This window comes from Numenius arquata, chromosome 20 (genome assembly GCF_964106895.1).
Source record: "Numenius arquata chromosome 20, bNumArq3.hap1.1, whole genome shotgun sequence".
NCBI lineage: Eukaryota > Metazoa > Chordata > Aves > Charadriiformes > Scolopacidae > Numenius > Numenius arquata.
Window position 1 is genome coordinate 5,826,056 of NC_133595.1, and position 26,505 is coordinate 5,852,560.

Below are 26,505 nucleotides of genomic sequence, written 5' to 3' on the forward strand. Positions count from 1 at the left end.
CCACTCCTGGTCCAGAAGATCTCGTGGTAGTGGGAGATGTCCTGCTTTTGGGTGTTCTTTTCCTAATTGCTTGTGTGCTGGACTTGCCCTGCCTTGGTGGATCAGGGAGGAAATGCCCTGGGGACCAGAGCGCTTTGTCCTTGCCCTGTGTTCTGTCTTTTCCCATAGTCCTCGGCCTGGGCACAACGGCTGTAGTTTGCTCCTCATTACATCCTCTTGGAAGAGGGAATGTATCAACCCCAAGAGTGAAGGCAGCCTCTGCCCTGTCTCTCCTTGCACCTGGAGGGACGGTGGTTTTCCCCATAGGGATATGTAAGAATCAGAGACTCATTGAATAGTTAGAGTTGGAAGGGACCTTAAAGATCATCCAGTTCCAACCCCCTGCCATGGGCAGGGACACCTCCCACCAGACCAGGTTGCTCAAAGCCCCATCCAGCCTGGCCTTAAAAACCTCCAGGGATGGGTAATCCACAACGTGTGAAGTGAATAAATGTGTGAAGTGAATAAATGTGTGAAGTGAACACTCGGTGCTTGTATTGCTGGTGGGAGGGTTTTTCTCAGCATAGCTCTGTTCTGAAGTGCCAGCTTGTTTCTTTACCAGGAGGAGAAAAGGGTCAGCGAATGCTTAAAAGGAAAGTGTGAGGTTAATGGTCAGTGCAAGTACGACACTCTCGCTCCCTGATAACTTCCCTTCTGCAAACAAAGCCCACATGGGTTTGACTTCGGTAAAGATCAATAGGATTTATAGAGGCTGCTCAAAATCTTCAGGGTCAGTTGGTCAAGTGGGGTATATTGGGAGAGCTTCGCCGAAGGTTATAAGGTTTAATTGGTAACAGTGCCTCCAGTCCGGTGCTGTGATTTAATGGGCAACCTGACCTTCTTCCGCACAGCCTCTGGAGCCCAGCCATGCTGGAGGAGCAGTGGCCTGGGAACGTCCAGCAGCCACCGAGGGTGCTCCCGTTGAAAAGCCCAACAGGGTTTTATGGGCCTCATCATCATTTTAAGGGCACTAACACCAGTTCTAGCCTTTAATTTTGTTTTCTGGTCTCTGCTGTTTTCCTGGTGTGCCTTAGGTCTACCCAGGGCCACCCCTCCTGCATTGCAGATGCTCCAGGGAGGCACATTTTGGCCTTTTAAAGACAACTTCGAGCCTTGCAATTTAAAGATACATTTTTTAAAAAATGTTGCCATTTTTCTTAGGTTTCCTGGGCTAGGGTCACTCTCTCATGAGAAACTTAATTGGGTGGTGGACAACAAGTTGTCCATCAACCAGCAATGCGCCCTTGTGGCCAAGAAGGTCAAGGGTGTCCTGGGATGCATTAAGAAGAGTGTGGCCATCAGGTGGAAGGCGGTCATCCTCCCCATCTGCTCTGCCCTGGTGAGGCCACATCTGGAGCACTGGGTCCAGTTCTGAGCTCCCCAGTTCAAGAAAGACAAGGAACTGCTGGAGAGAGTCCAGTGGAGGCTGTGAAGATGCTCGGGGGACTGGAGCATCTCTCTGAGGAGGAAAGGCTGAGAGACCTGGGGCTGTTCAGCCTGGAGAGGAGAAGGCTGAGAGGGGATCTCATCAATGCTGAGCAATAGCTACAGGGCGGGTGGCAAGAGGATGGGGCCAGACTCTTCTCAGTGGTGCCCGGGGACAGGACAAGGAGCAATGGGCACAAACTGGAAATTTCATCTGAACACATGGAAAAGCTTTACTTTGAGGGTACTGGAGCACTGGAACAGGCTGCCCAGAGAGGGTGTGGAGTCTCCTTCTCTGGAGATATTTCAAACCCTGCCTGGATGCGTTCCTGTGCAGCCTGTTCTGGGTGACCCTGCTTTGGCAGAGGGATTGGACTGGCCGATCTCAGAAGGTCCCTTCCAACCCCCACCATTCTGTGGTTCTACATCGTGGCAGTTTCCCCTTAGGAAGGAGGTGAGCAACTGCCTGCTGAGGCAGGCGGGTAAATGCAGGATTTGTGCTGGAATCAGGTGGGAGTGGGATTAGGAGGCTGATGATGGGGAGTGGTGAAGGGTGTTATTTCAGGGTCTCCATCAAACAATTAAGAGAGAATTTTCTTTAGCCAGAGAGAACAGAGTTAAATGCTGTGAACAGAGGCAGCTGCTCGTGCTGTCTGCCCTACATGGGACTCTGGCAATGACAATTCTCCACAGGGAAAGAGAATGAATTTTAATGAAATCTTGAAAGACTTTAAATTTTCATGTTAACTTCAATTATTCAGGACAGTCGAAAAGTAACTTTAAAGCTTCATAAAAAGAGAGGAAAATAAGAGGCCAGTTTGATATATATGTTTGGTTTTTTTTTAAGATTAATTGATTTGCATTTTGTTCCACTGCAGTGAAACATGGACATTTTAAAGGCAGTGGTGTTGGTTATTGCATCTGACAGCAGTGCTGAGGAGGAAAGATATCAGGAGATGACTTGTGTACTGCCTGGGGCATGGTAGAGGTACCAAAAGAGCCCAGTGAGGCAAAAAGGGGGACATGGGGGACAGTATCCATGCTGGGCAGCTGACTTGCAAGGCATAAAAATGCTGCAGCTGTGTCCAGGCTCTCAGGTGGGGTCTGCTGCTGCCAAGGCTTGGGTACCACTAGGACATCCGCGGTGGGACCTCGTGCTTCTCCAGGGACTTCTAGGGGAAGCAAAAGGCACCTCTTCTTATCCAGCCTGTGATACAGGTTTTCAGAGTGCCACGCTGCGGAGGAGATCTTCTGGGACTGTGCTTGGGCTTGGGAGTAGTGAGGGTGGAGAAACGGCTGGCAAAACACAGGGCTGCCTGCTGCCTCCCGAGACGCTCCTCGCCGTGGGGCAGAGGGAGCTCCGCCGCAGCCACCATCCCCGTTGTTCACTTTCAGATGGGACCTGCTGGAATGCAGCTTGTTCTCGGTGTGGGGACTGTGCCCGTGCCCTGCCGTGCCCCTGCCTCCTGCTTCGAATGGCCCCGGTGTTCAGAGCATCCTCAATTCCCACCGATTTCAGCATCCCGAGGTGCTGCGGTCGTGGCTCCTGTGGCTCTTGGAGGGGGGGGATGCTGTGCGTCTGCCCGTGCCTTGCCTGCTGCTGGTTGCACAGCTCGCTTCCTTCAACAAGACGCCTGCTTTTAGGTCCTGTGGTCTTTCTCACTCTCCTCTCACTAAGCCCAGGGCATCTGTCTGCCTTTCTGTTTCAGCTCCCCAGCCGGCTGATGCCTCGCCTCCCTTTTGAGGGTGCCCCACTGGTGCAGAGGGGCTCCGTAGCACAAACACGTCTTTTATTCCCTGCTGCTGAGAGCTGCCAGCCCTGGCTCTCTTCCCAGAAAGCAGCGCTGGTTTAGAACATAAGCAGCTATTGTCTTAGCCCCGGAGACTGCGATCTGAGCTCTGCTGGCGTTGGGAGGGGAGAGGAGAGGGGATACGGCATGCTAAAGGGACTTGAGAAAGGAGCCCAAGGAATAGGGGAGATTTGCAGGCTCTCAATTATGCTCATCTCACCAAAAATAATGCGGGTGCCTACTCCTCCTTTGACATTCGAATTGCTCTTCCACCCTGTCCCTGGGGGTGGCTGTTACAGCTAGTTTTTGTCTAGCAAAGACTGGGTCCTTTGTCTTGCACGGGCTGGAGAAGGAAATGAGGGGGCAGAGTGGTCCTACAGTAAGGGTCTCCACTGGGAGCACAACCCAGCTGGATCTGGGGTCCCTCACGCGACCCTGGTTGTAGGGACTGGCACTTGGGACAGGGAAATGGTTTAGGGCATGGATTCACCCATCTCTAGTGAGGTGACAAAGCTGCTGGTGAGCATCATCTTCCCTGCAGCAGGAAATGCCTTCTCCCATTCAGCTTTGTATCCCCATAGCTCGTTCCCATCACATCGGGGGTGATTCTGGTGTGGGTTTAGAGCACAAGGAGCTGCTTCCCAGGTTTTTCTGTCTTGGGGTAATAAACCACAGGTCCCCACAGCAGGGGCAGTGGGTCTGCGGGTCGGTTCAGCCCCCCGGGAGGGGATGGGACCAGCCGTGGAGGGCAGCAGTACGATGTGCTGGCTCCTTAACCCCTGTCCATCTCCCTCTGCCGTGGGGTCAGAGCTAGAGTTGGGGGGCAGGAAGGCGGAGTTATGGAGATAGCCTGCTATAAATCAGAGATTCTGCCTACGCTTTTGTTTGAAGAAGTTGAAATTCAGCACAAAAACAAAGGGATGATTTAGGAAAATGAATAGGTGGTAAGTTGTCACCTGATGGGGGGGGGGGGGGAACTTGTGCAGCACAGAGAAAATAATGGCTCTTGATGCTATAGGAGCAAGGGCTGAGCAGAAGGGGTCTGGTCCGGTCCCTGAGGCGGCTCGTGGCTATCCTGCCTTGTTTTGGGTCTCCTTATGCCGGGGAACAGAACCAGCTCTGCAGTTCTGTGCAAGGACCTGATTGACCTGTTCCTATTTGTGTCTTTGGCTTTGATTTGTTCTGGGTTCAGCCCTGTAATCCAAGGAAAATCACTCCACGGGTAAAATTACAAGCGGGGACGGATGGGTTAGGGAAGCCTAGACTCCCTGCTAGGTCCTCTAATCAGCCTTGAGTTGTGGGGAAGGAGACGAGCTCCCGGAGTGTCTCGTGCCTGTTTTTTTTCCCCCTCCCTTGTGAAAGCAGGGAGGGTGCAAGGGAGCTAATCACGAGGTGATTTCACGAATCATTTGGCCGTGATGAGCCGCAGTGGAGAAAGAGGGTTTGAGATGCTGAGTTTTTTCAGCTTAATCTGCCGGAGTGGTGATCCTCTGCCACCGATGCCTACAGCCAGCCCGGTCTGAGTAAACTTTCCCTGGCTTCAATAAAAATGTTAGTGTAGTAGAGACTCTGCCCTGTGGGTTTTTTTCCTCCCCCCGACCAGTGCGTCCCAGTACCCGACCCACGGCAGCTTCTTAAAAGTGTGTTTGGTGGTGGCACAGAGGGGAAACCTCAAATCCTTGCAAAGCAATTACTGCTAATGAGACACTTCCTACACATCTGGTTTCAATTCTGGCAGTGTTTTGGGGACTGTTCTTCAGAGCTTGGGAATGGAGGAAGGTGGGAAAATCCCTGCCTCCTCTTCTCCCTTCAGCAGCACCCTCCTCCCAAGGTGGCGGTTGGGCTGCTCGTTAGCTCCCAGCTCGCTTGCCAAACCTAAACAATTAACACAGAAAATTGCACCTCTCCGGGGAGGCTGCGTTTCAGCAGCAGCAGCAATTATTGGATGCTGATCGCGTGCCAATTGATTGATATGTTTTTGAGAGAGAGTGTAATGTGTTTAATTAGTGTGTAATTTACAAATGCAGGGACGGCTGGATGCCCCAGACTTAAGAAAATTTCTAGATTAAGTGCCAACTGCAAAGAAAATGGAGAAATTTCTTTTTTTTTTTTTTTTTTTTTTTTTTTTTTTAGCATGCGATTGCTTGGGTTTCAGGTCTTTGTGTAGGGATTTAATATTAAAATTGATGGAAACTGGCGATTCTGACTTTCTCCAGCCCCTTCTCTGGGTTGCTGGGTGCGGAAGGTGCAGCAGAGCTGCCTGTTCCCCGGGGGGACTGAGCTCTCAGCCCGGCTGCTGGCTGGGAGACGGGTGCCTGCATGCCCCTGGCTTCCACTGGGACCTCAATTCCCGGGTCCCCGGAGCTCTTCCAGAGATCCCATGCTGGCCTTAGCATGGATTAGGTAAGCCCGAGCCGCAGGGCTTCAACTCTGGTTTCTGATCATTCAGATGGGGGCTTTGTTTGAATGCATATTTGTGTGGATCCTGGGCCCCTCTGGCTGCTGGTTTTGGCAGCCGAGCGCCTTGTTATCTCAGTCCGGAGGGTGGCCTCGGAGCAGGATGCAGGGAAACAGTAGGGAGGGTCACGGAGAGAGGGATTTCAGGAAGTCTGTGTTGCTTTTGTGCACTGAGCAGCGGGAAGGTGGCGTGGGAACCCTTGGCTTGTTTCCTTGGGAATGAGACAGTCCAACCTGGACCCCACCGGCAGGCTTCTCGGGGGCATTAGCGTGAAGGCAAAGAAAACACGGTGCTGTCAGGTTCCTGGGATCCATCAGGGACCCCTCCTGGCTCCTCGGAGCCTGGTTCTTCTGGCTCTGCAGGTGGCCTCCCTTGGGCGCACTGTCTGGGGGCACCTGGGGTGCAGGTGGGTGATGTCCACCCCCCGTGCCCTTCACCAGCATGATGTGGGTTCCCCCTTTGGAGGAAGACTTGCAGAGGGACCTCCTGTCCTGCGTAGAGCCCCGGGGCTGAGCCTGTGTTTGGTTAGCAGTTGTCTTTCTTCAAGGGCCAACTCGTAGGTCCTCCTCTTCAGGCTGGGATCTCCAGGCAGGGTTTTCCCGGAGGACAGCTTGCCTTGGTGAGTTCTTCTGACTGGAAAATGCTTCTTTCTGGGAAATGGTCTGGGATATGCATTGGTTGACTGTCTCAGGAACTGAGCTGTTTAGGCAGGAGGTAACACAGCTGCTGCAAGGCTGGAGCTGGGTGACTTGGTCCAAGTCACATGTGGTTTCTCAGAAGTACCACTCTTCATGACATAATAGCTCAGCTCCTGGCAGGAGTAACTCAAAAAGCATGTCCTGGGTGATCCAGGTCTGCGTTGTTCCAGCCGTGGCTGTGTGCCTGGCCCGTGCTCCCCAGGCACGGAATGGCACGGCACCAGCACCAGCTTCCCACTCCACATCGCTTCTCTGCAAAGCTCGAGTGCATTCCCCCGCTCCGAGTGCGTTTCTGTCCAGGAAAACTTTCTGCAGTCAAGTGCCTGACCTTGGAACAGAGCCTCCTGCTCTCCTTTCCTCTTTGTTTTATTTAATATATAGCAAAATGAAACTTATTTTCCCCTTCTTGATGTTAACAGCCACGGCACAACAAAAGGGGGGGGGGGGGGAAATAATAAATCAAAGCCCAGTGAAATTTGCTGGAGTTGAAAGGCAGGTCAGGCTCTGGGGTTACTCATCTCAATTGCACTTTTGTTCTAAAAATGAGAGGGGGGAATGCGTGTACCCAGCCGGGCTGGCGTGATCTCCCGAGCCTTAGGAAGAAGGAGCAGGAGCTTGCTGGGTGGAGGCTCTACAGGTCAGCGTGTGTGGGGAGGTGCTGGGCTGTCCAGGGCTCCATCCGGTGGCTTTGGCGCTGGAGCAGTGCTGGGTGGGTGGGTGGGTGGCTGTTGCTGAGTAGAAGAGTGGTCGGGGCCGCCTTGGGCTCGGGGACCTCCCTGAGTCACTGGTGACCTCCCTGAGTCACCGGCGACTTCTGGCTCCTCGGGGTCAAGCGTTCAGTCTTTCTGGGGCAATGCCAGTCTGAGTGGGTGCATCTCAAGTGCCTTAACCCTTCTGGGATTCTGTTCCTCACCCATAAACTAGAGCTACCAGCACTTATAGGGGACACTGACCCTCTTCTCCATCCATGTGGAGCTCATCCCGTGTGCTCCTCCCAGTTGTTCTGCAGCCGGGTGGGATTTGGGCTCGGAGCAGCACTCGTGGCTCTTGTCCTGGTGCTCCAAAACTCCAATTCCCTTTTCCTGAGGGCTGCAGCACTGAAGTTGTCAGCTCTGCAGGGGTCTTGGCCAGGCAACTTCATCTTTTCTTTGTCGCCATCTCGCTCCTTCTGGTTTTCCCTGGACTCTGAAAAGCAGTTGCTGTTGCAGTCCCAGTGAACATCAGGGTTTGGTATCTGCATGTGAAAGCTCCAGTCGCTATCGAGTGGGCAGAAGTGACACTTTTTTTTTATCCAGCACAAACCCCCAGCTGGACCCGAGGGTCCCCACACCTTAGGGTGCCACAGGGGTACCTGCAAGAAAGGGTGCTGCTTTGGGAATGCCGTGCTTTGGCACATGGGAAATGAGGTCTTTGCTTCCAGCTTACCCTCTGTTCTGCCATACCCCTCTGCCACCGTTCTTCACTCGGTGGCCTCGGGCATGTCACTTATCCTGTACATTAGGGGATGTGGTGTGGACGTCTGGACCGCAGTGGGGTGACGTGGTGCCCTGCCGGGGGTGGTGGTGGGGGTTCCCCGGGGTGCCAGGGCTGCGCTGCTGGGGGTGAGAAGTGCTGTGTGCGCAGTAAATGGTGTGTGACCGAGCGTTGTGCGGCGGCTGCTGGCTCTCTGCCACGATGCCCGTGGTGACACACACACACAGAGCAAAGGTGGGGGACCTGGGGACGCGAGACTTCCCCTGCTCAAAGGGAACATCCCCCAGAATATACAGCACCTCTGTTCCCGCGGTGGCTGCCTCTGTCTTACGCTGACATTCACGTCCTTTCCCTTGGTGGCAAGGGTTAGTGGTCAAGTTAAATCCCCCGAAACACACTGGGCAGAGAGGTTTGTGGAGGCCCCAACCAAGCTCACCTTGTCCCCAGGGCTTCTGTACCTGAATGCCCCAGGAAAAGCCCTTGACCCCTCCCCGCGCAGTGGCAAAATCAAGTCTATTCTGCTGTCCCAAACGTGTTGCTGCTGCTCGTGTCTTCCTTTCGCCTCGACAGCAGTGTTCTCCAGAGGTGCTGCCTTGTCCAGGGGAGAGCCACCTCTTCTGCCAGGTGACAAAAGGAAGTGATGGAGATAGCACAATCCACATAATTTTAATTTAGAGGCATCAGAGCAAAGGAAGGGAGGGAGCGCTGCAGTCCTGCAGCCAGACACTACTATCTCATCTGCGCCAGAGCTGGCCATGGGGTCTTGGCTTTCATTTCTGTTTTTCTTCCTCTTTTTATAAATTAAAATCCCAAAATAACTGTGCTGGTCTGGGATATTTTAAGCTGTTTTCCCCTCTTCCTTTCTTCCCTGCGTCTCCCAACAGCTTATAGCTGAGAGGGCTCCCGGTTGCCAATGGAGAAGGCTGCACGTCACTTCCTTGGCATGGGGCCGTCTCCAGCCCTCAATGCTCACTTTGTTTTTCCCCTCATAGTCTCAGTGAGCTGTCAGGGCTCTTCACAGTGTCACATTACCCCCGTCCCACAGCCCATTGTGGGAGCTGCTGCTAACGTGGCATGCAGAGCACGGCGGGGGGGCCTCAGCGCTCCTCAGCCCGGGTACCGGGGCAGCGGGTGAGGATCTGGGTTCCAGCTGCATCCCTGCCTTCCTCCTCCTCCCTTTCCTCCACTATGTGGCCCAGCATGCTCCCTTTCCCTGGGAAGTCGCCTACCTCTGTCCCCAGCATCCCACCAGTCTGGCCATGCTTCCCCTGGTCCTCCTTCAGCAACCTTTGAGCATCCAGCCTGAGAAAAGCACCCAAGAAGCACCATCTGTTTCAAATTCCACCCTGCTCTTAGCTGTCTGGTAGCCAATGCGTGGTCCTGGGAGCAAGCAGAATGGTCTGGGTGGAATAGAAAAGAGGAGTTAAGAGTTGCATGTCACACTAGGGGATACCCATGCCCTGGTGGGATGCAGACCTGGCTGTGATGACCGCTCCGATTTCCACAAGCATCTAGAATGAATGCTATAATGGTTGCAGGACTTCCATCCTGCCATAAATTGCTTGCAGATAAATAAGCTGTGCTCGATAACAACCATTAAAATGCTCAGCTGTTTAACTGTTAACCCTTCATCCTGTGCGTTGGGAACCTTGTTTCCTCTTGTGCCCTGGTTTCCCAGACTTCAAAAGTACTTCCAGCCCAGGTGGTGCCTCTGGGTAGGAGGCACCAAGCTGCTATGGTGAAGGATGTGCCCCTTTGAGTTGAATGGGAAACATCTGATGCTCGGTAGCCTCTACTGGGAGCTGGCACGGCTGCAGGTAGCTTCAGGCTTAGGTCCTGAATATTTCCAAATTCTGAGTTTGGTTTCAGAAAATCGTCTATTGACAAGGAAACCCACGAAGTTGAACGGTTAATCCATGTTGGCTTCTGAGTCCTTGGCTGCACTTGTTACTTTCTCCAGGACCTCCTTTAGCCGTCCTTGTTGCAGTGTGCAGTATCATCAGCAACAGCAGGCTCCAGCTGTTTTCTGGGTATCTGCAGATTTGGGAGCCCGTCGCGCTGTGAAAACATGTTTAAATCAATGGGCTTAAAAGGCCAGCAACCCAGTCACGATCTTCCAGGGTGATTTGGGAGCTAGAGCCCGATGCTGCCTGGAAAGGGCTGGAAGAGGTGGATGGAAGCTGCCCCAGGTGGTGTGGATAGTAGAGCGTTGGAGGAGGGGGCTTGGGGAGGGTCGGAAGGCTTTGGGTCAGCTGTCTGTTTTCTTGTTTCTAACTGTTTTGTTCTCTCCTTTTTCTCCTCCCCTGCTTTCTAAAGAACATAGGAAGCTTCTTGCTGGTAAGTGATGGTGTGTCATGAAAAAAAAAAAAAAATGCCATTTTTTCCATCCACCATCAGACTCGCTGGCTAGTCCTTGTCATTCTTCCATCCACCCAGGATGTGCTGGGGCAATAGAAACCTTCTGGAGGTGGGTACAGGGCACACCCATCCCCACGGCCTCTTGGCTGCAGAGTGTGCGCTCGCCTGGAAGGGAGCTATTGCTTTTAGATCACAGTTTGCAGAACTCCTTTCCCCTCTGCCTCCGCCTTGCCCAGCCTGATATTATTCCTTGGGCTCAATTGGATTGCCACTGTCCTGGCAAGCTCCGGCTGGTGTGGCACCAAGCTTCTGGAGCGCCAAACTGTGATCTAAGGACACCTCTCACCTAGTGCTTGTCTCATGTCCAACTCCATCCTCAGCCTCTCACCGTCACCAGCTGCCTGGGGAGGGTGGGGGAGAGCACTGTCCCAGCTCATACTGGGGGTAAAGCGGACGGGTTTGGCTGTTGACCTGGCCCGGGGTGGTGGGGGGGGGGGGGTGTGTGTGGCCGCGCTTGATGGATTTAATGAAGGAGGGCAGAGCAGATGGAGGGCAGGGGCTGTGTGCGCCCCCCATCCTGGCTGAGCTGTGAAGCTGCAGGTGTGGGGCAAACACACCACAGACTGTTCTGGGCATCTTTCTAGAAAAAAAAAAGTGAAGTGTGGGCGCGGGTCCAAAGCCCCCAAGGTATTCCTGTCCCTACTCCTCTGGTCCCCTCGCCTGCCCTGCACCGTGTCCGCAGCGCCTCATCCCTTCCTCAGCTGCCATCTGCACAGACAGTTGTTTTAAGCAGTGACTCCCGGTCATTAAAACAAACCGTGTGCGTGCCCCGGCTGACGAGAGCAGCCCTTAGAGGGCAAGGGGTGTACGTGGCTGCAGGCTTGGCCGGGTGCCCGCTTCCCTGTCATCCCTGGTGCTGGGAATCCTGGCATCCCGGGAGCCTCGTGGCCAAGCTCCTTTGTTTGGTGGCTGTGGATACGGAGCGTATGTAAAGGAAGGCGCTTGGCATGTGGTTGGGGCTTGGCGGTTTGTCTCACGCCCTCCCCCTCCATGCACAAACCTTTGTGGGGATGGAGGACGGGGCAAGCGCAACGTCTCCCGGTGCTGCTTCCCCTCTCCAGCGCACTTGGGCAGCCCCTCTGCCGTGGCAAGTGGTCCCAGGTCTGTGTTTGCCACGGCCAAGGCAGCTGTGCCCTGCTTGTATGGCCAGGTCTGGGTATCCAACTGTTTCTCTGCACCAGCTTTGATTTTGGGGCTGCTCCTCTGCCCCACACTGTCCTCATCTCGAGACCTCTAGGTTCTCTGCTGACCCAGCCACATATATTGCTGGATAAGCAGATGGCTTTTTGGTGTGATGTGGGGCGGGACGGAGCGGTGGCAGCTCACCTCACCTTGGTCTGGGCATCGTCGCTGGCTGTGCCAAACCCCACTGAACCGAGGAAAAGGGAGTTCCACCAGGACTGGACCAGCTGGGGCTGGTGAGCTGCTTAAAGCTATCGCTGCTGTATTTCCCCCCCTGTTTTGTGCCCCTCATTATGTATAATGTATAGGCTGTAGTGTGCAGATCGGGAGGGGTAGGCTAAGGGTTTGCTTGGACGTTTGCCCTCGCTGCAAAGGCACTGGAGAGGGAACAAGAGGAACATAAAAGTTTTATTGAAAGCCACCTACTCCTGGCCTGGACCCTGGGCCTCTCTGGGTCCGGGAGGAGCAAGGAGAGCAGCAATCCAAGCCGACAGCATCCCCTGCCGGCTAATGCTTCCATGCCTTTCTACCCTGAAAAGCATCAACCGAGTGGAGAGCGTTCTGCTCTCCTCCTGGGTGCCGTTCACTGCTTGCAACACCGGCACAAACGTTTTCCTTCCAGCCGTGTGTGGCTGACAGCATGAAAGCTGGATGCCAACTGCTTTTGGCTCTCCCAGACAGCAAGCGGGCAGAAGAAAAAGGGTCTGGCTTCCTGGGGCTACCCACTCCCCCTTGCTGTGTCCCCATCCAATGTGTAAGCCCTTCAATCTCCAAGCAGGACCATAGTTGGTCAGAGAAGAGGGTGTCCCTTCCCTTCCTCTCCTTCCCCTAGGATTTTGCGGCTCTCCCTGCCTTCCCAATCTAACGGGAGCACCTACCCTCCTCCTCAAGGAGTACCCTGGCTGTCTTCCCTTTCTCCTTTCTAATGATATCCTTTAAGCTCTCTTCTTTTCACCTTACTGGCAGGTTTTGATCTCCCCGGGGAAGCAGCCTGCCCTGGCTTTGTCTGAGCTGGGCGACGGGCTGCGTCTCCTCCCCTGCGCTGTGGCAGGGGACGATGCCACGCTGGTGAGTCTGGCTCTGTGCCTTCCCAGGAGGCCTGTCTCGCACCGCTCCGTGGCTCTTGCGGTCTGTCTGCTTTATGGGAAGCGGTTAACAAAGCTCTGCTTGGACCAGAGCCCGGGGCTGATGCTCTGGTCTGTGATGGGTGTTGGACACGGCCACAACCGAGCCGCTCCATGGGAGCCCTGTGCCATGTCTCTGTGGCTGGCACAGCATCACTCGAGGGTGCCGGTGTAGTTTTTAGCTGGTGTGGGCTCTCTTGTGGCTGGGCTGTCTCTTGGGAGAGGTGCACAGAGAGCACTGGGCTGGTGTGACTCGGCTCCTGCTCCAGGATTGGGAGCAGCATGAGGTGTCCAGCTGAACTGGGAGCAACTGGGTGCTCCCCTGCGGGAGCCCTGGCTGGAAGGAGGTAGCAGAGAGCTGCCCCGTGGCATGGCATTCGGGTTCTGCTCTCTGGAGCGGCTCCGGTTGAAGGCTGGCAGGCCCTTTCCTTCCCTGAATATTGCTCCCAGCGCTCCCTCTGCCTGCAGCACTCTGTACAGCCGGCCTGGCAAAGGGATGCTGCTGCTGCCGCCGGGATGTGTTGCCTTTGTGCAGGGTTCGTGCTGGTGGTTCCTGCATCGCTCCCGCTGCCGCTACTCAGCTCCCGGAGTGGGTAGGAATTGAGGTGTTTAGTGAGGCATCTCTGCTTTCATACCCTCTGTACACCTGGTTCTCACTGGCATGATGTGTTTTCTCACTAGTTGGGCTCTGCTGATGTGATTTTAGGACTCTGAGGCCCGTGTGAGGTTCCTGGCAGTACCCTCACTCCAGCCAAGGCTTGTTTTTTTGGGCAGACCCAGAATGAGACATACCCCCCCTCCCACCGCTGAAGGATGTCATTCATTGTCTGGAAGCACTCCGGTGACAGCAGCTTTCCTGGTGGGAAGGTATCCGGAGTGCCAGGGATACAGGCTAATTTTAGCCTGTTGGGTGTTTGCTCCAGAAATGTGCTGTAGGTTTGTTTCATCATTTGTTTTCTACTGTTTTTTCCCATTTGCACCCCCTCCATGTGATCATATCCTCGAGGAACGCTGCCACACCAGCTGATCCTCACGCCCCCCTTGCAGATGAGCAAGTTTACATCAGCTTGCAAAGCAACGGGTGTGCGTTTGGAAGAGGGTTGGCAGAAATGATGTCTTCCAGCTCAGCCAACTCAGTCGGCACACGGAAAGGCGGAAGGCTTGGACGATTCGCTCTCAGCCACTCCAGTAGTCAGGAGTTAGTGGTGTCTCTGGGAAACGGTAGCCACAGGACAATGTAAATTATAGAATCATAGAATGGTTTGGGTTCAAAGGGACCTTAAAGACTATCCAGTCCCACCCCCTGCCCTGGGCAGGGACACCTCCCACCAGACCAGGTTGCTCAAAGCCCCGTCCAACCTGGCCTTGAACCCCTCCAGGGATGGGGCAGCCACAGCTTCCCTGGGCAACCTGGGCCAGGGTCTCACCACCCTCAAAGTGAAAAATTTCTTCCTGAAATCTCATCTAAATCTCCCTGTTTCCAGTTTAAAATCATTATCCCTTGTCCTGTCGCTACACTCCCTGATAAAGAGTCCCTCCCCAGCTTTCCTGTAGACCCGGTGTTCAGGGCAGACTGTAACCCCTGAGGTGTTTGGAAGGTCTGGTTGGTTGTCCCCCAGCGAGGGGAGAGGCTTCCCTTCCTCATCACCCTCGTGTTGCTCTAGCATCATCCCCTCCATGCACCATCAGTGGAGATGCCGTGGGCTCGCAGTGGAGATGCTGTGGGCTCGCAGTGGAGATGCCGTGGGCTCGCAGTGGAGATGCCGTGGGCTCGCAGTGGAGATGCTGTGGTGTGATGTGTGCTCAGCTCTCAGCCCGAGTTTCTGGCAGCACGGCAGGGTTGGCGAGGGCGGCAGGTGGCAGTGTGAGCCTGCCGAGGAGCCGAGGGCTGCGGGCTCGCATCCCAGGCTGCAGCTCAGAGCACATCTCCACTCTGTGCAGCCTCACAGCCAGCTCCGGACACCCTCAGAGCATCGGGAGAATGTGAGGGGACAGGTTTGAGGGGCCAGCATCACCCTGGGTCTCCTCTCTCCAGCCTGGGTGTTGTTCTCGGCATCGCTCCTTAATGCAAGTCCTGCAATTGTCCTGACAGCACAGCGAGCCAGCGGGTAACGGGGTTCTCCTGGGAACCATGGAGGAAGGAGGCAGTGGCCACTGAAGGCAGGACATTCCTAGCTTGGTGCCTTGGTTTGAAAAGTCCTCTTGAACTGTGGGTGCAAGCCCAGTTGCCTCATTCGGAGCCCGCAAGCTGGGCTCACAGGGAGCAAGGAGCCGGGGCCAGGAGTGCGGGTGCCAGCAGTTTGTGTGAGCAGTCACCTGGTTTATCTTTGCGAAGGCAGAGGATGGCAGGGCTGGAGAAAGAGCGCTTGGGCTCCTTGGCCAGAACCACGGGGAGCTGTGTGGCTTGGTGCTGAGTTGTCACCTCCCTCCCCTGGGTTGCTTTGGCTTTGCTGCGTGCCTGCTGTGGGGCAGCAGCCCTGTCCTTTTAGATCTGGTCACCCAGTTCTGTGTGCAAACCTTGTTTTATTTTTCCTTTTTTTTTTTAAGGGAGGAGGCAGAGACCTCATAAAACCCATTCACCGTTACGTATGGAGGGTTAGGTGGAAGAGGGGTGGGCTTTGTGCGGTGCTTGTGGGGGGACATGTGTGAACGGAGGGGCTTGTCTTGCCCCACAGCATGTGGACAGGCTGTGGTGTTTCAGCTCGGAGAAGGACCTGCAGTGCTGGGAGAAGGTGACCTGTATTCCCAGGATACACGTGCTCCATGCTTGGGCATCCTTAAGCACACCTGGAAGATGCTCCAGTGTCTCGTGGTAGGGGGCTGTTCCAGGACAAAATCATTAAATGGGGACCCCCCCTCTTAAAGGGGGGTAGCCTGGCTCCCCTTGTCCTCCAGCATGGCTGTTTGTTGGGAATGGTGTGAATTAACACCCCTTTTCCTTCCCGGCACACACACCAGGCTGGCCACCCCAGCACCCTCTCCCCCGTCTCCCATTGATAGGGTTTAAAAGCTCTTTATTTCCAAGCGCTGCTCAGCAGGAGTCAAGCTGGGTCCTGCCAAGTGTTAAATGAAATAATTAAAATCCCCACTTTCTCCCCCTCCTGCTCCTTTCTCTGTAATGCTGGTAATTAGCCTGTAAAACTGCAGGAGGGGATGGGGAAAGGAGAATGTGCAAACGCCTTCTGCAGGCTCCCTCCTCCTCCTCCTCTTCTTCCCCCTCCCTGGAGGAAGCTCAAAATGGCTCTCTAGGCATTGGGTGCTGTCAGATAAATCCCAATTAGCTCCCTGCCAAACAGGATTAGGGAGAAGGGAGCCAGGTGGGGAATCAGCCTGGCAACAGCAGGAGCTGGGGGCTTCTGCGAGGTCTCTCGCTTGGGGAGGAGGGAGAGATTGGCGGCTGTCAGTCACATCCCAAAGCAGCACTGATTTTTTTTTTTTTTGGTGTCGCAGGCTGGTATCTGGCGCCTGGTGGGCAGAAATGGGGAGGGGAAGGAAACCAAAGAGGTGTCTCCTGCTGGCGTTATCTCTTCCCAAGTAACTGGTGGCTCAAGGATGCGGGGTCCCAGGGGATGCCACCCCTATCCGAGGTCAGCGCGGAGGTGCAGGGCAGCTGATGTGGGGGACGTGACTCCTGCCAGCTCTGTGCTTCGGAAGCGAGAGGGTAGAACTACCCAGCCCCTGCTGCCCGGCTCCTGCATTTTGGCAGCAGCCGTGACATCCTCGCCGTGAAAGCCCGGAAACAGACCCATTAATGGCACCAGGCTTTAAACTGGCTGGTCACCACACGGAGGCCTTTAATGCACTCAACACTTTCATTTAGAAAACTGGGCAGGGGGGAATATGGATGAGCTGAAAGAGAACGTTTCCTTGCCTGTGGTAGAGGGAACAGCAGCTGTGTCTGAGGGATGCTACGCTGTCCCCCGTCCCTCCCTCTTCTTCTTTCCTGGCAGACGTGGTGGCTTTCTGCCTCTCGCACTCTGCTGGGGCTGGCCCTCCTCCAAACACCTGCAGCCTCAGCCAGGCTCCTTCCAGCCCCAAGGAAGAGGAAGAGGGAGGAATGCTGAAAGCAGGGATGCTCTGGAACTTTGGCGTGGCAGAGGGATAAGTCCCCTCTACCCGGGGCTGGCCGGGCTGGGCTGTCCCATTGTGGACTGAGCCAGATGTGGAGGTACCGGGAGGGGGGCTGAGCATCCCCTCCTCATGTCTCAGATGCTTTGGCTCATGCACATCCACCTCTTTCCACTTCAGACTGGCCTGGAGCTGGTGGTGTGTCCCCCAGTGCTTGCTGGGTTTGCTGGCCACCTCTTCCGAGCTGCTCACTTCTGAGCCGAGGTCATGGAGCCATCCTCCGAGCCGAGATCATGGAGCGCTTTTTTATGTGCTTTTTCACCTTGTCAGGTCTTGCTGTGTTTTCCTGCCTGGTCCTTCACGTGCTGGTGTCAGAAGTGTAGAGGGAAGGGCATGGTCAGCAGAGGGAGTGGGTGGAAGCTGGCTGTCCCTGTGTGCTGTAGCTGGCTCCAAAGGATGAGGGCATTTGTGAGACACCAGAGATGTACAGGGATGTCTACATGGAGCCAGCTCTGGGGAGGGAGGCGATTACGGACAAAAACGATGACCTACATGGATGGACCAGGCAAGTGTGATGTCTCCCCGGTGTAGATGGCTTTTCTGATTATAAAGTCTCATCTGAAAGACTCTCAAGTAGCAAAGAAGCAAGGGTTTTGTCTTTCCCCCGAGGGTGATGAGCCGATCTGCCCATGCTGGAGTCTGGACCTGCCTCCCCCAGGACACAAAGGCTGTTCAGATCTGAGGCAGTGCTGCCCCTAAGAGTGGCCCCCAAATGGCTGGAGGGGACAGAGTCCTGGCAGACCTGGGAAGAAAGGGAGGACTGTGTGGTGGCTGATTTGCATGTGTAAACATGCACGCAGGAGGATGCAAATGCCCTCGCTTCCCTTTGGGGAATTTTTTCTTTATCCCAAGCCTTTGGCCTTAGCCTGCACGTGCTGGGATTGCCAGGGAAGCATGGCTCCGAAGCCCTACCCAGGGGGGGAGAGGGATGCTGCTGGGCCGGCATCAGCACGGCAAGTACCCTGGTGGAGGCATTGGGCAGGAGTTTGGGACCTGTGTCCCAGAGCAGAAGGATGCAGGACCAGGCCAAGCTGGCCACATGGTGACCAAGCAAAGGAGAGGGCCAGTGCACTCTGCTCGCTTTTTTGGGAAGGCCTTGGCTTCTTGTGTGATGCTCCAGAAATCCCCAGGGGGCTGCGGTAGCTGGGGAGGGTACTGGGAGGGCAGCAGCGGTGGGGACTTAAGATTATCCTTTGAGGGGTAAAATACTGCGTTGGAGGGATGAGGGGGTCTGTGCGTGGTGAGGTTAAGGGTCTCCATCCAGTTACCAGGACACGTTCAGCCGTGTCTCATCCCTGGTGAAGGGAGGGGTGTTGTGCCATGTCCTAGGAGGCAGCCTGGTGGCCTCTGGTGCTGGCTGAGGAGCCTTTTTCTACCTGGCTCCTCAGCACCCTCCCTGGCAGAGGGCTTTGCTTGTGACGGGGCTCCAGAGATGGGTTCCTGGCAGGGGTCTGCTTGGGAGAGACAGCTTGGCAGGGTGTTTCCTGCTGAGAACTCATAGCACTTGGGCTCTCGGGGGCTCTTTGCAGCCCTTGTGTGTGTCGGGAGGAGAATGGCTCTCGGAGTGAATGCCCATCTGCCTTCCTGCTCGGACGTGAGGCCATCAGGCACCCTGCTCGTGTGGGCTCTCCTCCTGGCAGGGTGGTTAGGATGCAGCCCATGCCTCGCAGCAAGCTGGGATCATGTTCTGCGAGTCCTCAGGGAGAGGAGGGAGCGATGCAGGTTTAAAGAGGAGCAATGTCTGGGACGTGACTTGGATTTCTTTCCTCCCTTCTCCCTCTTTCTGCTGTACTGCTCTTGGCAAGTGGCATCTGTGGTGCTGGGATGCCCAGGATGCTCTCAGCCCACGTCTCCAGCAGAGGAGCAGTGTGGCTTTGTGGTGTGGCCGTAGGGCAGCTTGTGCCAATCCCACCAGCAGACCCTGCAACCCACCATCTCATGGTACCTGAGATGCCCTGCTAGAGGACCACCCAGTCTCCTCTGCATCTCCCAGTGGGAGGGGGAGAGTGGGCGGATTCAGCTTTGGTGTTTGTATCCCTCAGGCTCCAGCTGAATTGCCAAGGTGAGGGAAGGAGGGAGGGGCAGCACGGCAAGAGCAGGCTGGGGCTGGGAAGGGGGGGGTACATGCTGCCAGCGAGGGTTGTTCTCCCATCTCAAGTTGTTGTTGCCTTTTGGAGGAGTGTGGGTGGTGGGAGTGCTGCTGGACACCCCCCCCATGATGTCCCTGCAGCCGGAGTCGCTGGCAGAGCAGCTGCCTCATGGAGCCATGGCACACGGACATCCTGGTGGGAGAGGAGAACGCTGGCGAGCCATGGGGCAACACCGCGACCTGGGTCTGCCGTGGTGGCCACCAGCAGTGGCCATGGGGAAGTTCTGCTTCCCTTCCTGGCTGCGGCAGCTGCCCCATCGCTGCTGCAGGGGGAGACAGGAGGAACTTCAAGCAGCTTCTCTGCAGTGAGCTTCCCAGTGTGACCACAGCGGGGTTGCCCGCTGCCACATCTCCACAGTGCTCATCTTGACCTACGGGCACGGGGCCGGGTGTTTGAGGACTCCTTCCTTGCCTTGCTCATGACACAGCAGGGTACAGACAGTCCCTCTGCAGCACCTCAGGGATAGAGGAAGCCGCAAGATCCTCCTGTCCCGTGGCTTGGATGATAAACCCAGCCTCTGAAACTGTGTGTAGTCAGCCTAGTCTTGTGTTTGGGCGGCTCTGTAACCGGAGGGCCTTCCTCTCTCAGGGTTTTGTTCATAGTCTCCAGAACTGCTTTCTTCCTCCATGCTGAGGAAGAGCTCGGCCTGTTTGCTAAGGACCATGGTGCCTTAGAAGTGAGGCAGCAGGTCACGGTGCTCTAGACGGGTGGTATTGTGGGCAGGGAACCAGCTTGCCGGGGGCTGTGTCTTTTTCCAGGGATGTCTTCTCACCAGAGATGGGGCTTCAGCCTGGAGAGATGCTGTGGAGAACAAGTATGGAGTGGAGGTCCTGGGAGCCTGGCCTTGTCTTGTGGGCACCAGATCATAGGATCATAGAATTGTCTAGGTTGGAAGGGACCTTTAAGATCATCTAGTCCAACCATCAACCTAACTAAGATATCGCTGCCTTTAGGACTGCTTGGGCTGTAGCAGAGCTGTTTGCTCTTGCCCTGTTGCTGGACCTTCACTCAAGAAAGCTGGCTCTTGGCCCTGACCTTCCTCTAGCTTTCAGCCCAGCTTTTCTCTTGGCAGCTTTCCTGTCCTTACTGGCAGCGTCCTGCCCAAGGAAAGCGGTGACCAGAGACCTCTGGCTTCCCAAGGGCAGGAACACCCAGGTAGGGGAGGAAGGGAGCAGCACAGCTTGATGGTGCATCTGCATCCCAGCATCCTTTTTCTCCCCTCCGTGCTCTCAGCTGGCGTGCTGGGACCCAGGGCACTCAGCGGGTTCCTGGACTTGCCCCCCGGGTGTTTGTGTTGGGGCTACCCGGGGTGTGCAGGTGTGCCTGCCTCCCTCTAGAATAAGCGTCCTAGAAAATAGTAACTAGGGGCTGCTCCTGCTCGCTGCCTGGCTCTGCTGCTGTCCCTGGGGGTCTCGCCCCACTCCGGGAGCGATGCTGGGGAAGGCTGGAAGGACTTTCTCCACCTCTCAGCATCTCGAGTGGGTGAATCGGCTCTCCGGGCGGGGAGAGGGTCTTCCGTCGCCACCACCACACACATACACACACCCACACCCCCTCCCCATCGCCCCCGGGGGGAGCCGGGGCAGCGCGACCCCGCCGCCTCCTGCTCTTTGTCTTCACCGCGCCGCCCCGTTCGCCTTCGCCTCCCCTTTGTTGGCCGCCGGAGCGCTCGGGAGGGGCTGGCTGGCTTCCCCCCCCCCCCGCCATCCTGAGCTTGCCGGGGGTCGGAGCCTGCAGCCGGGGGGGCGGGCGTGGAGCCCCGGTGCCGGCGGAGGGAGGGAAGGGAAGGGAAAGGGGAGGGGGGACAACGCCGGCCCCCGCGGGGCAGAGGAGCGGGCGGGGAAACTTCAGGGCGTGGGGCGGGCGTTCGGGCTTGGGCTTCTTTCCTCGTTGGCTCCGTTGTCTGATGCTGCGTGGGGCCATCCTCGGGCGCTGGAATTAGGGTTTCTGAGCTCATTCCGCACGATAACCCACCCACCCACCCATCCATCCATCCATCTATTCCCCCACCCACCCAGGGCAGCCGCCGCTCCCGTTGCTATCACCGCTTCTCCATGCCGGGCTCCGCCGGGAGCTGGAATCTCTCTGGGAAGGACTGGCATGTCACAGCGGGGTGAGGAGGGGACCTGGCCTGTCCCAGCCGTGGCTGCCACGGTCCCCGCGGTGGGCAGCGTTGCTCTCCGCCGGCGAGGATTGCGAGGCGACAGCCCACCGAGGGGGAGAAGCCGGGCTGCGGTCCCTTCTTGCTCACCGGAGGGTTTGGTGGGTACCGGAGAGCTGGCGCCCGGTTTGCCGAAGGAGGGGCGACGGCGGGGGATTGCTGTGCATCGGCTGCCCCGGAGGAAAGCGGAGCCGAGCGGGGATGGATGTACGGCGGCTGTAAAAGGAGCCTCGGCGTGGAAGGGGGAGCGCCTGCCTTCTCCCGGGGGGTGGGATAACTGAGCGGCACCCTTGGGCTGCTCCTGGCTGCTCAGAAGCCGGTGAGCGTGGAATTGCCTGCTCCGGAGGAGACGCGTGGACAGCGGGGGAAGCTCAGCGAGGCTGGTGCGGAGCCTGAGCGGGGAGCTGAAAGGCAGCCGCACGCTGCCGGGGCAGCGAGACCTTCCCTCCCATCCCTGCCAAGAGGATACGGATGCTGCCGAGGCTGCGAGGAGTCCCATGCCAGCACCCCTCACACCATCTCTCTCCCAGCCCTGCTCTCAGGAGCCGGTGTGTGTTGGTGCCGGGGCTATTCCTGCGCTGGTAGCAGCTTGTTCCCGTCCCGGTGGGTTTGGCCGCAGAACTTGAGCTCCCAGCACTTTTGCCTGGGGTTGTTTAGTTTGCTTTCCGCGGGCAGGTGTGGATTGAGACCTCCTGGGCTGGAAGAGGGATTGCTGACCCCACAGGACTGTGGGGCCGGACCTTTGGAGCAGGCTCGGACCTGACCCCTCGGCTGTGCCTCTGAGATGGCAGACGTGGGGACAAACTCTGACTCCTGAAGGTGCCCCTGGCCCCCTCCTGCGAGCGGAGGATGGGAACCTCTGGGAAAACTTAAATCCTGTGGCTTCCGAAGACAACTGGGGAGGGGCGGGGAAGAGGGATCCATGTGAGCCTTGTGGCTACTCTGCTTTGGATGGGTCGGTGGCGGGTTGAGCTTTGGCCTGCAGCGTGACGGCCGAGCATGACGGCTTGCCAGTACCCCATGGCGCCGGGGGCCTTGGAGCGGGACCGGATGTACCAGCACAAGGTCTCCTTGGTGGTGCGGTATTTCATGATCCCCTGCAACATCTGCCTCATCCTCCTGGCCACCTCGACGCTGGGATTTGCCGTCCTGCTCTTCCTCAACAACTGTAGGTGTCCTTGGGGGCGTGGGAGGAGCAGGGGAGGGAGAGGCAGGGGTTAGGTCAGCCGGTGTGCCAGGACAGCCCTCCCAACGCTGCCAGCCTTAGGTTGAGTTTCACCCTCCTCCCAGATGCTCATCGCTTGCCTTCTGCTGTCTGGGGAGAAGCTGAGGAGGCGACAGCCCTTTCTGCAGCTCTGCCCCACTTTTCCCTGAGGTGATGCTGGCCCAGAACAGCAGAGCTGCGAAGGCGGGTGTGCGTGGGCTCCAGCTCCCCACCGTGCTCACGCTCTCAGCTCTGACAGCACCCTCTGTGTCCCGTATCCCATTCCCCCCCCCCCCCCTCCCCAAATGCTGTGTCTCCCAACCTGCTGCTTGAGGTCTGAATGTGGGTGGTGCTCCTGGGAGGGATGCGGTCAGTCTGTTTGGGAGGTGGGGATCTTGGCGGGGCTGTTTTAGGGGGTGAGGGGTAGAAGATGGTCTTCTGAGAGTCCTGTTCTGACCAGGGACTTCTGCTGCTCCCTTGTTACAACCTCCTGTCACTGTCACTGTACGCGATGGGTGGGAGATGGGTCTCCTTGCCTGCTTCAGGATCCCTGTTTTCTGTACGCTCTCTTGCTCTGAAGAGGGTTGGGCAGGAGGGAGTTTTCCCCAAGGTTAGGCTGTTGATCTGATCCCTGGTGTGGCTGCGTAGGTCGCACCCTTGGGTGTGGGCACGTCCCCGTATTGCCGGCTGCTCGAGGCACTGTGTTGCCTCATCCTTCCCCAGGTGCTCGGCCTCCCAACGGCTGGCTTGCTCTAGGCACAGCCTGTGGAGGAAGGCTCCATCCTGGAGCGGCGTCTTTGACCTCCGTGATGCTGGCAAGTGCCAAACACCTACTGTGAGAAAAACCTTTAGAGGGCAGGCAAATCCTCCAGCCTGGCTTTGGGATGCGCTGTTTCCCGTGCTGTGTGTGGGTGGTTAGGAAAAAAAAATAAAAATGGGTAAAACTGTAAAATACACAAATGCATTTAAAAAGCACTGGCAGGAGCAGGGCCCAGGTGATGGTAGAGAAAAGGCCTGGCCAGTAATGAGTGGTGTGTCCTCTGCCACAGCCTGGCTTTGCTGCCCTGGGCACATCACTTAACAAAGAGCAGAGCACAGTTTGATGCTGATTTTAGGGTGTTTCCCACTCAGGATGACAGGCCCTGTGGAGCCAACTGCCTCAGTGGAAATCTTCTTGCTCCTCTGCCTAATCAGGGGTTACCCAAATGTAGAGGACTGGCTGGTGGCGAGGCTGTGCCACCTTGCTCTGGGTCACGTCCATGGGAGGTTTCACCTTCTGCTGCCCCAGGCTACCCCTTTCTCCCACCTTCTTCCCTTGGAGGCTGCAGCATTCCCGCCTGCTCAACCCAAATGATGTGGTGAGACGGTGCCCAGGTTGGGTGCGTGTGTGAGGGGTGATACACAGCACGATTTGCATCGTAGCCCCAGTGAAATGGCACACGACGGGCTGAGGCAAGCCCCAGCCCTGCCAGGCAGAAGAGGGCTGCTGCCAGATCCCAAGCCAGAGATGCTCCATCGATACCAGTGGGAGAGCTGGGGCTCCTGGCTCCTGTTCCTGCTGCTCCCTTCTTGCTGCAGGACCTCCCTGGGAGTCAGTGCCTGTTTGTGCAGCGCACGTGTGCTGAAGGAATGAAATACTGGCCCCAAAACTGCTGGGGAGCTGTGGACAGAGGTCTTGGGAGGGGGAAGAAGGGAGAACTCGCAAAAGGGAACTGCTAATAGTGTTTTTTGTTTCTTTGCAGACAAGCCCAATAGTTATTTTACTCAGACGCCGCCCACGCCGCGAGATGGTGAGTATCCCGTCGCTTGCTGGAGCTCGGTCCCTGCGCTCAGGATGCGCTTGAGAGCAAATGGCTTGAGCCTCTCGTGCTTCCCGCAGCTGATGCTGGATGCACTCCTGACCCAGTGATCTATTTTCCCGCTGACTGGCTGCTCTCGGTGCCCGGATCATGCCCGTGCCCTTGCCCTGGGGATGCAGGGATGCTCTCCAGGGTGAGGAGGGAGGGCAGAGCCACTGTCCCTGGGGGGCACAGCAGCCCCTTCTCAGCAGAGAGTTTCCTGGGTGGCTGTGGTGGAGGTGGGGAAGAGCTGGGAAGGGAGATAAGATCTTCCACGTGCTCCAGTGGTTTGCAGAGCTTTATTGGTTCATCTGCTGATGCCACAAAGAAAATGGACTGGAGAAAGGGACCTTATCCTTAAAAGCAGCAGTGTTAAATCCAGTGGCTATTCTGTATTTGCCCCTGAGTGTCTTCCTGGATGCTGGCAAAAGGAGGAGGGAAGCAGAAGGAGGTGCAGAAAGACTTGGTGCTCTGCAAGCACAGATTTAAAAATAAAAAGCAAATGGCACGTGTGCCCATGGTATGTGGCACATACCACATCGCAGGTGAGGGAAGGACCATGAGAAGGTGATGGGCTGTTAGCATGAGGAAATAGCCAGAAATGGTGTTCTGCCTCCCTTGGTCCCTCCTTTTTTTATGGTGTAGCATCAGAGCAACCCAGAGGAGAACAGCGAGGGAGGTGACTAGTTTGAGCTTGTGGAACCTGGAGCTCGAGGCTACATCTCTCTGTGACCTGGGCAGCAGATGTCCTCCCTGTCCGGAGAGCAGGCGTAGGCCAAGCAGGATGCTAATTCAGGGAAGTGATGTGGACGGGGTGTTTCCCCGGGACTCTCTGCTGCCTTAGCAGGTCTTGGTCTTGCTGGGAAAGGACTGGAGTGGGTTGTGCTGGCTCTTGGCAGCGGGAGGTTAAATGGGCACAAAGCAGCGCAAGTGCGTGGGACGTGGGCTGGGCAGCTCAGGGAGAGGATTTTTGAGGCTGGGAGAGGTGATTTTTGAGGTTAGCAGAGGTTGCTGAGATGCTGTTGGCAGTTCATTAAAGTACTGCTTCTGTGCAGCCAAAGTTGAATCATCCCAGCCCATCCAGTCTTGGACCAGTCGGCTGCTGAAGCTATATAAGTGCTACCAGATAATCTGTTGGGTCTGTGCTCCAGCTGGCAAAAGGTTTCAGCCTTGTCAGCATCAAGAGCAAGAATGGAAGCTGGTGTTCTGCTGGACGCCAGGTATCTCCACTGCCCTTGCTGGAAAGGGAGCAGGCACATAAATTCTGGGGAACTGTAACGCAGCCCTCCTTCCTTTCCCATCCTTGCTTGGGTCCCACAGGTTTCTGCTTCCGGGGTCTCCTAACAATTCCCTCCCCACCTCCAGATTTTGACCTTGCCAGGCAGTATGATGCTTTCCTTGTCCTCTTCCAGAGTTATTAGTCCTTCCCTGGCAGAGCAGGTGGGACAGCACCTGGGTTTCCTATAGACTTGCATTTTCCCTGGACCTGTGGCTCTCACCTGTGGATTCCCTGGTGTCTGATGAGCCGTGGACTCACCAGCACCTCACACCTTTTCTCTGGGCTTACTAAAGAACTTCCAGTTTCACAGATCTGTAGGAACTTTGGTTTTTGAGGCCATGCTATTATCAGTCATTGGCTTTAGAGGCTGTTGGATGCAGGCAGGCAAGAACATGCTCAGATAATGTCATCACAGGAGCTTTATTTTCTCTGAAAATCAGGCTTAAAATACCCTGTTTTCTGCTGGCAGGCTGTTCAGTCACCTTCCCCAGCCTCCCTAGTTTCACGTGCGCAGATAAGAACCCAGCAGCAAACAGCAGCCAATTAATAACACGTTTGTTTCTTTCTTTCTTTCCTTCTCTGATGGGGGTGGGGAAAGAGGCGGGGGAGAAACGGATGCTAGATAAAATGTGATTAATCTATAATTGGACCAGAGAAGACATCTAAAGCAAAAATAAAAACGAACGTAGGTGTAACTCCTAGCTTAGGGCTCCAAAATATTAGAAGCCCAGCCCATCCAGATGACATACTCCAAAAGATCACTGGTCCCCACAGGAGATGGAAAACTCCCACCCTTGGTGGGTTGCCAAAGGAGGCACCTCCTTTTGCCAGTCTGACACAGTGCAAATGCCTCGCGTTGTCTTTGGGAAGTGTTTCTGGGAAGAGGGGAGCAGAGGGCATGGGGAAGAGGTCCCTCCTGGGGTGAAGGGGTTCTTCTCTTCTCCTCTTCCTCATCTTCTGGGCCAGATCCTCATCTTCTCCCAGTCTGCTTTGTGGTGAGCACCAGGTTGCCACCAGCTGGCAGCCTGCGCTGGGAGCCAACAGATCTCTGCCCACTGGTACCAGCTGAGCATCTGCAACTTGGTGTTGCTATCTGGAAACCCTGCTACTGGAAGGTTTGCTGTGGTCCTTTCCCCTT

The 26,505-nt window shown here is 56.1% G+C and overlaps 1 protein-coding gene across 1 annotated transcript in view; it reads left to right on the top strand.

The window, feature by feature from the left end:
• The window catches only part of AGRN (agrin), a 120,810-nt gene that overhangs the window by 36,417 nt on the left and 57,888 nt on the right, over positions 1-26,505 (top strand). Inside the window, 2 exon segments of the mRNA XM_074161589.1 lie at positions 10,200-10,220; positions 23,993-24,040. Of these exon segments, the coding sequence (XP_074017690.1) occupies positions 10,200-10,220; positions 23,993-24,040 (69 nt within the window).